The 13,040-nt window shown below is 37.2% G+C and overlaps 1 protein-coding gene across 1 annotated transcript in view; it reads left to right on the top strand.

Annotated features, from left to right (window-relative positions):
* Window positions 1-13,040, top strand: part of SLC47A1 (solute carrier family 47 member 1) — a 194,367-nt gene that overhangs the window by 177,272 nt on the left and 4,055 nt on the right. The window contains 3 exon segments of the mRNA XM_023735513.1: window positions 1,993-2,062; window positions 3,068-3,165; window positions 3,167-3,198. Of these exon segments, the coding sequence (XP_023591281.1) occupies window positions 1,993-2,062; window positions 3,068-3,165; window positions 3,167-3,198 (200 nt within the window).

Raw genomic sequence — 13,040 nt, 5'->3', positions numbered from 1 at the left:
ACAGCTAGATGGTGCCCGGCTACCACCACTGACTGCTCTGACCAGGATCACAACAGAGGGCTCTGGACAGAGCGGGAGAAGGATGTAGAACAAAATTCTAACACACACAAAAAGACCAGATTTACTGACCTAACAGAGACTGGAGAAACCCCAAGAGTATGGCCCCCGGACACCCTTTTAGCTCAGTGGTGTACTCACTCCCGAGGTTCACCGTTCAGCCGGGGATTGGACAGCCCCATAAAAAAAAAAGGGACTAATGAGGCACAGCAGTCCAGGGACAAGGACTAGAAGGCAGAAGGGGACAGGAAAGCTAGTGATAGGGAACCCAAGGTTGAGTAAGGACAGTGTTGACATGTAGTGGGGTTGTTAACCATTGTCATAGAGCGATATGTGTACTAACTGTTTAATGAGACACTATTTTGTTCTGTAAACCTTCATCTAAAGTGAGAATAGCAGCACAACTGGAAGAACATAATCAATGTCACTGAATTGTAATGTAGAAATTTTTGAAATGGTATATCTTTGGCTATGTATATTTTCACCAAAAAAAAAAGATCCTACAAGGCCGAGAAGGGAGCATGTTGACATGTCATGTAGTTGTTAACCAACGTCATAAAACAATATGTGTACTGACTGTTTAATGAGAAACTATTTGTTCTGTAAACCTTCACCTAAAGTACAATTTAAAAAAACTGTATGGCGCACAGTTCTACTCTGACACACATGGAGTCACCATGAGTCGAGAAAAAAAAAAAAAAGCCACAAAATAAAGAGACTTAACCATTTTTCTTGAATAAGTGCTCCTTAGGTTGCTGCAGTTCTTTGGTTAATTTCCACGGTTGGAACACTTTTATTCTGACAACATTTGTCAGTTTGTTTTTCTGTTGTTGCTTTTATGGAGGGACATAACTTCGGAATTCCCTATTCCTCCCATTTTTGCTGACATCTTTATATAATTGCTTTTTAAATCAGTTAAGAGAAGAAATATGCATTTATACTGCCTTTTATAATTATGTAATTATCTTTCCTAGTGTTCTTTGCTATTTCATATAGATTCAAATTACCATATGGGGTTACTTGCTTTCAGCCTCAAGAACTATCTTTCGCATTTCTGGTAAGACATATGAGCTATTAACAGATTGAAGGCTGTAGTCCATTTGTTCAGTGACTTTTCCAAACTGTTTGCAAAAATTGTATATCTTGTTGTGTGTGCTTTTGCTATCTCCGTGGTCCCAGTGTCCTGGCGGAGATTTCCTGAAGCACCTGGATCCAATAATAAAGGAAGAAAAAAAAGGTGTTTTGTCTCTTTAAATTCTTTCCACAGACACTGCCCAGGAAGCCAACTTAAGCCAAAGAGGGTTGAAACAGTGGCCAGCCTCTGTGCCTGTCCTTCAGTGACCATCAGACAATTAAAAATACATAACCCCAATTTTTGTAGAATAAGGTTTTTATTGCCCACCCTGGCACCTTGGGGAGACTACTGTAATCTTAATGTATTACATCCATATTGGATCCACTGTGGAGGTTTTTAGTCACTTCTGCCTCTTCTGTGTCTCTCTCCAAAGTCTTACCACCCTCATTGTAGGCACATCTTCCACCATAATTGGAGAGAATTCAGGGGCTCCATGAGGAGGTAGATGTTTCCTACAGGAATGCTACCCTTCAACTCCGTTTTTAGAAAGACTCACATATGAAGAGGAAAATTCCTATACACAGGAGGAAACCTGCTTCTTTTTCCTCCCAGGCCTCAGTTTATATACTCATAACAAAACTTTAAGAACTATCCTCCACTGGGTCAGCCTAGCCCATATCCCTTTTAACCTACATTCTAACTTAATAAAATTTAATTAGTGAAGTTTTATTATGTATTTGCTTTGTCAAAAAAAATTAACTGTTTCGATTGAATTGACTCATCACGCTTGTCAGATCAATATTTAATTAGTACTCCACTAAAACATGATTTTAGATTACTATTTTCTTTTCCTCCAACAGAGATATAATTTCCCGTGTGAGTCAAGTGATGCCTATATTTGCTCCCTTTCATCTATTTGGTACAATCGGAGTATTTGGAGTGATTTTACTGTCTTTTATATATTTGTTTTGTGTTTCTAGGTTTTTAATTAAATATCTGGGATTTCATTTTTTTTTAAACAAAGAGCTTAGAGCAGTCTGAGCCATTTGTGGGAAAGATGGATTACTTGCAACTGTAGCATCTCAAGTTGGAAAAGACCTGCATTATCTAGCCTCTTTCTAACTTATGTGGCACCTAAATGCCGTCTGTGGCATCCTAGCCGTGTGGATAAGTGATCTCTGCTTCAATACCCTAAAGCAGGTCATACCACCTTTGAATTAAATCTGACCACTAGAAAGTACTTCTCTAGGATGACATTCTGTGCTTTACAGGTATTTGAAGACCCTTCTGCTAAACTCAAGAATCACCTCTTGAAGCTTATTCCCAGTTTCAGTAATGATTGCTCATGACATGATTTCTAGTCCCATTTGTCATCTTGCTTTTTTCCATGGAGTTTCTTCCACTTTGTCAATGTCTCTTTGAAGATGTGGTACCCATGATTGAACACCAGCTGTAGTAGGAATAGTGTGGAAGAGAGCAAGATGACTGTCACTACCTGGCTCTGATTAGTGAAGCCCATTATTATGTTAATATGTTCAACCATGTTATCAGACTGATTTCTGTAGAAATTACTGTCGATATGACCTCTAATTCTTTTTGTAACATAACGCTTTTTTTTTTTTTGTGGTGCAAACATACACAACAGAGTCTTCACCAACTCAATAATTTCCACATCTTAATGTATGTTAAAATAAATAGTCAGAGACCTGATGGATTTCTGATGAAAGCAGCTGTAGTTTTTTTGTTTGTTTGTTTGTTTAACATAAACTTAGAAGCAAAATGTTTTCTGTTATCTCTTACATTATGTGCTGTGCCTGTTTTGAGACAGAGCTATTCTGACCATATTCATAACTATGAAGTGTTAATATAGTATTCTGAATTGATATGATGACATCTAAATGACTGCAATATTGGTTTTGGTTTTCCTCTCCTTAGGGCACCTGTAGTGGAATCTTGAGAGGTACAGGAAAACAAAAGATTGGTGCTCTCTTGAATGCCATTGGTGGTTATGTTTTTGGTTTGCCCGTCAGAGTATCTGATGTTTGCTGCTAAACTTGGGATAATAGGTATGTGTTTTATTTCTAAGTGATGTACCTCAAATCTTGCTTGTCATATTAAACTGATATAAAGCAATTGACTGGAGAGTCACCCCTATGAAATAGGAATCAAAATATGCAAGAATTTGAGTCCTTGCATCTTTAAGTTCTTAGTCTTCTAGCTTAAAAGATGTTTTCAGATTTCCTCCAGACTCAGTAAACTCGATTAAGACATTTGAGGTCCTTCCTTCTTAAAATTTCACAACTTTTGGCACACACTATCCAATTACAGGTTATCTCTCCTTAGGAAACATTAAAGGAGGAGAAAAAAAAAATATGTACAAATAGTTTCATTGCCAAAACAAAATAAAACAAAAACAGTAATCATTTAGCCAACTCACGGTGACCCGATATGTGCCAGACTAGCACTGTGCTCCATAGCGTTTTCAATGGCTGATTTTACGGAAGTAGATTGCCAAAACTTTCTTCATTGCAGCATTGTTAATAATAGCTACCAAATGGAAACAACCTAAGTGTGTAGTACAGGTGCAGCATTTTTAATTTTTATTACAAAATTATATATACATTATGATTCCTATTGAGGGAAAATTACCCTCTCCACAAATATTCCTTCTTTGCCTACTCTGTACTTGTCTCTGGATAAGTAGGAGTATACAATAAGTATGTATATTTTAAAATCAGCAAGAAAACAAGACTAATTCTGGTTCTTTTTTTTTTTAATGATATTTTATTGTGTTTTCAGTGAAAGTTTACACAGCAGTTTAGGTCCTCATTCAACAATTTCTACATAAATTGTTGAGTGACGTTGATTGTAGTCTTCACAGTGGGTGAACATTCTCATTATTTCCGTTCTGGTTGTTCCGTTTCTGCATCTGTTTGTTGAAACATCTCAATTGGTATTCTGCCAATTCCTGGAGGCTTGTTTTTCACGAATGCCTTCAGTGCAGCTTGGACTTCTTCCTTCAGTACCATCGGTTCCTAGTCATATGCTACCTCCTGAAATGGTTGAACGTCAACCAATTCTTTTTGATATAGTGACTCTGTGTATTCCTTCCATCTTGTTTTAATGCTTCCTGCGTCATTTAATATTTTCCCCATAGAATCCTTCAATGTTGCAACTCGAGGCTTTTTTTTCTCTTTATGGCTGAGTAATATTCCATTGTGTGTATATACCACATTTTGTTTATCTATTCATCTGTTGATGGACATTTGGGTTGTTTCTACCTTTTGACAACTGTGAGTAGTGCTGCTATGAACATTTGTGTACAAAGTTTTTTTTGTTTTGTTTTTTAACACCTGTTTTCACTTCTTTTGTGTATGTACCTAAGAGTGGATTTGCTGGGTCATGTGGTATTTCTATGTTTAACTTTGAAAAACTGCCAGACTGTTTTCCACAGTGGCTGCACCATTTCACATATCCACTAGCAGTGCAAGAGGGTTTCAATTACTCCACATCCTTGATTTTTCAGATTTTTTTTTTTAATAGCCATCCTTATGAGTGTGAAGTGGTAACTTACTGTGATTTTGATTTGCATTTCCCTGATGATTAGTGATGTTGAGCATCTTTTCATGTGCCTGTTGACCATTTGTATATCTTCTTTGGAGAAATGTCTTTTCAACTTTTTTGCCCATTGTTAAATTAAGTTCTTTGTCTTTTTGTTGTTGAGTTGTACGAGTTCTTTATATGTTCTCAATACTAGACCCTTATCGGATATATGATGTGCTAATGTATATTCACATTCTGTAGGTTGTTTCTTCACTTTCTTGATAAATTCCTTTAATGCACAAAAGTTTTTAATTTTGATGAAATCAAATTTATCTATTTTTTGTTTCTTGTGCTATTGGTGTCATATCTAAGAATCTATTATCAAAGCTAAGGTAAGATTTACCCCAGTGTTTTTTTACAAGAGTTTTATAGTTTTATCTCTTATTATTTAGGTTATTGATCCACTTTGAGTTAATTTTTGTAGCTGGTGTTAGGTAGGAGTCCAACTTCATTCTTTTGCATGTGGAGATCGAGTTGTCTCAGCACCATTTGTTGAATGATCAAGACCATTGAATGTTCTTAGCACCCTTGTAGAGAATCAATTGGCCATAGGTGTTTGGGTTTATTTCTGAACTCTCAATTCTATTCCATTGGTCTGTAGACCTGTCCTTATACCAGTACCACACCATTTTGATTACTGTAGCTTTGTAGTAAATTTTAAAATCGAGAAGTATGAGTTATCCGACTTTGTTCTTCTTTTCTATTACCGTTTTTTAATTCCATATGAATTTGAGGATTAGCTTTTTCATTTCTGAAAAAAAGAAAAGCCATTGGAGGTGGGTTTAGATTAAATCTGTAGATTACTTTGGGTGGTATTGCAATGTTAACGGAGCTCTGGTGGCTGCGGTGGTTAAGAGCTCGGCTGCTAACCAAAATGTCGGCGGTTGAAATCCACCAGCCGCTGCTTGGAAATCCTATGGGACAGTTCTACTCTGTCCTATATAAGTCAGAATCAACTCAACATCAGCCGGTTAGGTTTTTTTTTTTTTTTTTTTGCCATTTTAACAATATTAAGTCTTCCAATTCGTGAACATAGGATATCTTTCTACTTATTTAATTTCTTTCAAGTAGACCTCATGGCACAGTGGTTAAGTGCTCGGCTGCTAATCAAAAGGTCAGTGGTTTGCACCCACCAACTGCTCCACAGGAGCCTTGGAAACCCTATGAGGCAATTCTACTGTCCTATAGGGTCACGATGTATGAATCAGAATTGACTTGATGGCAACGGAGTTTAATTTCTTTCAGCAATTAATTAGTTTTCAATGTACTGGTCTTTCACTCTTGGTTAAATTTATTCCTAGATATTTTATTCTTTTACATATTATTTGTAAATGGAATTGTTTTCTTAATTTCCTTTTCAGATGTTCATTGCTGTTGTATAGAAACACAACTGATTTTTGTGTGTACATCTTGTACTCTGCACCTTTGCTGAATTCCCTTATTAGAACTAGTAATGTTCTTGTGGATTCTTTGGGAATTTCTATGTATAGGATCATGTCACCTGTGAGTAGATAGTTTTATCTATTCTTGTTAAATTTTGATGCCTTTTATTTCTTTTTCTTGTTTAATTGCTCTTGCTAGAATGTCTACCTATGATTTTAACAATCTTTTAATATTTTTCTTCAGTACTTTTGTTTTTAATTTAAGTAAATAATTTAATTGCTTAAATTTATAGGATGTGAGATAGTACTCATAAAGAGCTTTTGTCAGAAATATGCTAAGGCCTTTATGCACATTATCTCTTTCAAATGTATGACACCTTTATAAGATATAATCTCTCATTAGCTCCATTTTATACACATGAAGAGCCTAAAACCCAAAGAGGTTAGTTTGTTCAAAGTCCGATTGGTAGTAAGTAGTAGGGCAGAATTCGAACCCAAATAGTTTGACTCCAGAGTCTCACTTATAACTAGTATGCATGTTGTCCCTCTCTCTTTGGGTTTCATGACTCCCTTATTCATTCAACAAGCATGTGTTGAGTACCTATTGTATGTCAGGCTGTGTGCTTTGTTAGAATCTTGTGATGTAAATAGGCAAGGTCCCTGTCTTTTGAGAGTTCACACTTTTATTCTCTTAGTTTTCATTCCTCTCTGATGGCCTTTGGCTCTTCTTCAACTTTCTGCCCTTGAAATGTAGACTTTCATCAAGGGTCAGAATATAATCCTTTTATTTTTCTCCTGCTTGCTTTCCCTTGGTAAATCTCAGAGCCTTACTCCTCAGCACCAGTGGCTCCCAGATCTTCATCTCTGGTCCTGACCTCGTGCCTGAGTTCCTACCCTGTATATTTCCAGGTGCTTGTCAGGCATTTGAGGGGCAGTGGGGATTCAGTATTAGAATTCTCACCTTCCATGAGAGAGAACCTGGTTCAATTCTTGGCCAGTGCACCTCATGCACAGCCACCACTTGTCTGTCAATGGAGGTTGCTTGTTGCTATGATGCTGAACAGATTTCAGCAGAGCTTCCAGACTAAGACCGATGAGGTAGAAAGGGCTGGTAATCTACTTCCAAAAGATAACCAATGAATTGGTTCAACAGATCTGATCCCATTGTACATGGGGATGACAGAGGACCAGGCGGCATTCATTCCATTGTGCATATGGTCACCATGAGTTGCGGACCAACTCGATAGCAGCTGACAACAACAGCAGCCAGTCATTTGCAGGATGTCTTGCAAACATTTCTGCCCCCTTTCTGCCGTAGTCAAGCTGTCAGGTCTTACCAGTTCTGTCACTGTATGTTTTATATCTGTGAGAGATTTATCCCCACGATCAAGGGGGAAATAGTTGAGAGTTTATAATGGCTATGGCACACCTATCTTAGCATTTGTTATCTCCAGTAAACTTTGTGCCTAACTTGGGTATTTATTACCCTCATTAAAGTGTTACTATTTAGCACCTGTGTTCCTGCAGATGCAGTGAGGAGAGGTTCAACAATGTAAAGCAGCTTCTTGTTTTCACAGACACCTCATTTCCTCAGGGAAATTCTGCTCTCATGGATTTTATCTCAGGACAACACCAGTAGATTTCCGTTTTTAGAAAATAGTTGTAGTCTTGCCACAAGACTTGGAAGACAAATCTGTAATCTTCCTGTCAGTCCAAGACCTTGACACCATCTTTGTTTTCATGAAATGGATGCTTCTCTGGCAGTCTGGGCTTGTATGTTCAAATATCTGATGAACATTTTGGAAATTCTAGCTTTTGCTCAGTCATGTTTTTATCACTTTCTTTTAAAAGTTTTGTACATTTTTTGTTAAGTTTACCCTTAGGTATTTTATCCTTTTGTTACTGTCATAAATGAGGACTTCCCTTCCATTATGTTATCTAACTGATTGTTGTATGTATATGTGAGGGCTATTAATTTCTGTATATGAATTTTGTATCCTGTTAAAGTTCTGAATTCCTTTTAATGTTTGCGGTAGTTTTAAGTTGATCCTCATGGGTTTTCCAGGTATACCATCATATCGTCTGCAAATAATCTTCATTTCATATTCTCCCTTCCTGATTTTGTACCACTAATTTCTTTCTCCTGCCTCTAGTACTATAAAAATTGTGTTATTAGTGGGTAATAATTGTTCATGATGTTAGTGATAACACTTGCGGTGTTTCTCTACTAAATATTACGTTGGGTTTATGGACGAACATACACACAAACGTGTATGTGTATGTATTTTCTGTTTTCGGTCATGTTCAGGAACTATTCATGGAGTCTGTGTTATTGAATGTTTCTAAAAAGAGTGGTTGAGCGTTTTGTCAAATGCCCTTTTAGTGTGTATAGAGATCCTATAATTTTTTCCTTACATCTGTTATGATGTTAAATGATATTGATTTCCTATAGTGAACTATTCTTCTGATTATGATGTGTTATTCCTTCAGTGAGCTGCTAGATTATTTTTAAGATTTTGTTTAAGAATTTTGCAGTGATATTTATATTTAGGATTGATCTGAGGTTTTGTTCTTTGTGTAATCTTTGTTAGGTTTTGATATTGATGTTATGTTCATTTCATAAAGAAAATTTTTTTTCCTTTTTATGTGCCCTGGAATAATTTAAATAGCATAGTAATTATCTGTTTTATAAAGATTTGGTGGAATTCTTCTATGAACTGTCTTGACCTCCTATTTTGGAAAGTTTATCCTTCCTACAGCTTTCTCATTTCTTCTCTGAAAATCAGTTTGTTTAGATGTTCTATCTTTTCTTGGGTCAACTTTGGTAAATTATATTTTCCTAGAAAATTATCCATTTTATCAAGGTTTTAAATGTATAGAATTGTACAAAATAATCTATTATATGCTTTAAGGGTAAGTGGTTATATATGTGTTCTACGTATATCCACATTTGTGTTTTCTATAGATTTCTTTCTATTGAAATTCATTATTTCTTTCTGTAACAATGAATTTTATTTTCTTTAGGAAAAAAATAATCTTAACTAGTCCTCTAATTGAGGAATGAATGCATACTGTAGTAGGTGTTTGTATAGCTCCTTTTGCTCTGTATCCAACCAGTACATTTTTACTATGTGAAAAATTTAGTGATTCTATTCTCATTTGTCTGTGAAATTTTAATCTTGCAGTTGTCACCAACCAAACACAGGTTCTTAGTTTCTAATCTTGTCCTTTTAGAAATGTTATCATTTGTCTTAATAAGTAGTTCTTTAATGTCATTTCTATTTTTAATTAATGACCAAAGGGTCATAGCATTGCATTTCTACCCTGCACATATGGGACTGCCATGAGTCAGAGTCAACTTGCATTTGATTAATCTCACATTGGAATTCATCATTTTTTATTTGTGAAACAGAACTGCCAAATGTTTATTATTGTCTCATTTATGCCAAGCACTGTGATAGACACTGGGAAAACACCATTTAACCAACTAGAAAGAGCCCCTGACCTTAATGAGCTAATGAGGTATTACATTTCAACTTTACTCTTAAAAAAATAAAAATTAAAAATCATCTCCCCTCTTAGACTATAAGCTCCTCTACAATAACTTACACATCAAATTTCCCTCTTTGTCCACTACATTATACATAGTAGGTGCTCAGAATTTTCAAATAACATTTTTTTTTTATGGTTGAATACCATTTATTTTTCTATCTGTGCTGCAAAGTTTTAAAAATAACTGGTAGTAATCCAACAAATTTAACTTTTCAAAAATGCTTGAGAGGGTAGGGGAGAGAGCTCTTTAACAGGGGGAACATAGACAGCATATAGAAAGATCATGTTTTTTATCCATTCTGCCACTCTCTGTCTTTTTACTGGTGCACTGAAGCCATTTACATTCAGTGTAATTACTGATAGGTATAAGTTTACTGCTGTCATTTTGATTTTTTTTTCTTTTTCTTTTTTTTGTGGTGTTGACAGTTTCTTTGTTCCACTTAATTTTCTGGGCTTAGTTCTTTCTGTTTATGTATTTTCTTTTCATCACTTTCACTGCTGTTGATTTTGTGTTTGCTGAGTCTTTATGATTTTCTTCTTTTTTATTTTGATGGGTAGGTTTGTTAGCTTCCTTTGTGGTTACCTTGAAATTTATCTTTTTCTAAGTTTAAACCAGTCTTTTATTTCTTGATATCGCCTTAACTTCCTCTCCATATGGAAGTTCTGACTACACTGTTTATTCCCTCTTTTTGGTTTTGACATCATCATTTACATAGTGACGTCTCTGGTTCCCTATTTTCAGTCTTTTAACTTTGATTTGTTTTTGTGAATTACCAATCTGGGTTGATAACTGGTTGATCTGTCCTGTGTCCTAGTCTTGGATTGTTGTTTTATGTTGTTGGTTCTCTAACTAGAGGACTCCCTTTAATACTGTAATTTTGGTCAGGTTTTTACATCTTCCCGTAATTCCTGTTTATCTGGAAATGACCTAATTTCATCATTGTATATGAGAGACAATTTTGCTGGATATATAATTCTTGGCTGGTGATCTTTTTCGTTCAAGGCTTTATATATGTCATCCCATTGCCTTCTTGCTTGCATGGTTTCTGCTGAGTAATCAGAGCTTAGTCTTATTGGTTCTCCTTTGTAGGTAACTTTTGGTTTATCAGTAGCCACTCTCAAGATTCTTTCTTTGTCTTTGGTTTTGGCAAATTTGATTATGATATGTCTTGGTGACTTTCTTTTGGGGTCTACCCTGTATGTGGTTCATTGAGCTTCTCAGATAGATATCTTCTCATCTTTCATGATATTATGGAAGTTTTCTGCCAGCAAATCTTTAATAATTCTCTCTGTGTTTTCTGTTATACCCTCCCCCACAACTCCCCCCCCCTAGTTCTGGTACTCCAATCACTCATAGGTTTTTCCTCTTGATAGTATCCCACATAATTCTTAGTATTTCTCCTTTTTTTTCCATTCTCTTTCCTGATTTTTCCTCAGACAAATTGATGTCAAGTAATTTATCTTCAGTCTCACTAATCTGTTTCCATGGTCTCATTTCTGCTCGTATGACCTTCTATTGAGTCATCTAATTCTGAAATTTTATTGTTAATCTTTTGGATTTCTGATTGCTGTCTCTCTATGGTTTTTAGCAGCCTGTTTATTCTTCATTTTGTTCTTGTATTGTTTTGCTGAATTCTTCTATTGCTTTGTCCGTGTGTTCGTTGGTTTGGTCTGAGTTTTGCCTGATCTCCTTCCTGATTTCTTGAAGAGCTCTGTATATTAGTCTTTTGAATTCTTTCTCAGGTAGTTCCATTGCCTTATCTTCTTCTGGAAGGTTTTCTGGTTCTTTATTTTGGTCATTTGCTGGAGCCATCTTGTCCTGCTTCTTTACGTGATTTGATATCAACTTTGTCTACAAGGCATCAATAAGTTATTATATTTATTTGTTGTATTTTGTTTACTGTATCCTGTATTTTCATTTTGTTTTGTTTTGATATGTCCAAGTAGCCTGGATGTGTAAGCTACTTTGGGTGTTGGCATTGTGGAAGCTCTCACATCCTGTCTCCAGGTGGTCAGAGCAGCTACTAGGTGTGAGAGCCCAGGAGTCTGTTTAATGTTCTTATGGGGGTGCAGTTACTCAGAGCACAGGTGTCAGGGTCATCAGTCACTGTGTGTGTGATGCAGACTCTCACCTATAGTCCTAGTTGCACAGGGCTGCTTAGGGGTGTTCAGAACAGGAACAGGGCTTTGGTTGCTGTTGGGGGCAATGTGTGGGCAAGGGAGGGGGCTGACAGATGCCCCTGGGTGGCTGGATGGTGGGTGTTTCCCCATCCCCTGGAGCGCATAGTTGGGGGAGGATAGTGCAGCCAGTCTTTGGGCAGCCGGTGCCATTGGCTAGGGGGATTGGGAGGCACCACTGATTCTTAGACCCTTGTCTTGGGTGGCTAGATGGAGTGGATGGTACTGCTGGCCCTCAGACCTTCAATGTGGGTGGGTGAGACCCCTTCTTAGGGGGCAGAGTGGTGTCGAATGTCACAAATCTGCAGCCCCCCCTTGACTGCTGCAAGTGAAAATGGGCTTCAGATGTATGCCCTGCTGTTCTGTGCTAATAAGGGCATGCAGTATTGAATCAGCTCACAAGGGACTGGGCAGGGGTGAGGGGCACTGCAAATACATGGACCTTGTATGCCAGTGGCTGGACGAAGGGGTAGAGCCACCCAACTGGTCCTGGATTCCCAGCTTAGGGGTCATGGCATTGTTGAATGCTGTGGGACTGGTGTCAGAGCAGGGTAGGGGGTGGTTAAGGGGAAGGAAGTGCTTCTCCACAATGAAGCTCTTGGGAGGTGAACGGGTTATTTGGCCAGCACATGGGGTAGGTTGAGAGCTTACACGTACTTTCCCAGGTTGGTGTGACTCCTGTGGTTCTGGAGGTGCATGCAGATTTGCTGCTGCTTGGCTGCACCAGATGTGGTGAGCCTCGGATTGGAATGTTGCTGCTTGCCTCAGTCCATGTGCACTGTGCAGACTCAGCTAGCAGGGCACCATCGAATCTGCAATATGTAGTTCCCCATTTCCGCTGCTTTTGAATCGTCCCTCCTTCCACCTGCCACTTGGTCCGATTCTTCAGCTTTTTCTTTGATGATTAAGTTCCTAAATTGTCATTTGTATTCAATTTGCTGGGTTTTTCGGGTCTTTGTTGTAAGAGGGACAACTGTAAGTGTCTGACTATTCTGTCATCTTTGCCCCACCTCCTTAAATAATATTTTTAAATTATTAAAGTAATACATTAACATTACGGAAAATTGGGCAAATCTAGAAAAATATAAAAAAGCTAATTAAAGTCACCTGTAATCTTACTCCTCAGATATAAAAACTGTCAACACTTCAATGTATTTTATTTCAGTTTTCTTAATTATTATTATTCACAAATG

Source organism: Trichechus manatus, unplaced genomic scaffold (assembly GCF_000243295.1).
Source record: "Trichechus manatus latirostris isolate Lorelei unplaced genomic scaffold, TriManLat1.0 scaffold00080, whole genome shotgun sequence".
Classification (NCBI taxonomy): domain Eukaryota; kingdom Metazoa; phylum Chordata; class Mammalia; order Sirenia; family Trichechidae; genus Trichechus; species Trichechus manatus.
Note: the sequence above shows the minus strand (reverse complement) of the source record. Positions and strands in the feature narration are given on the sequence as shown.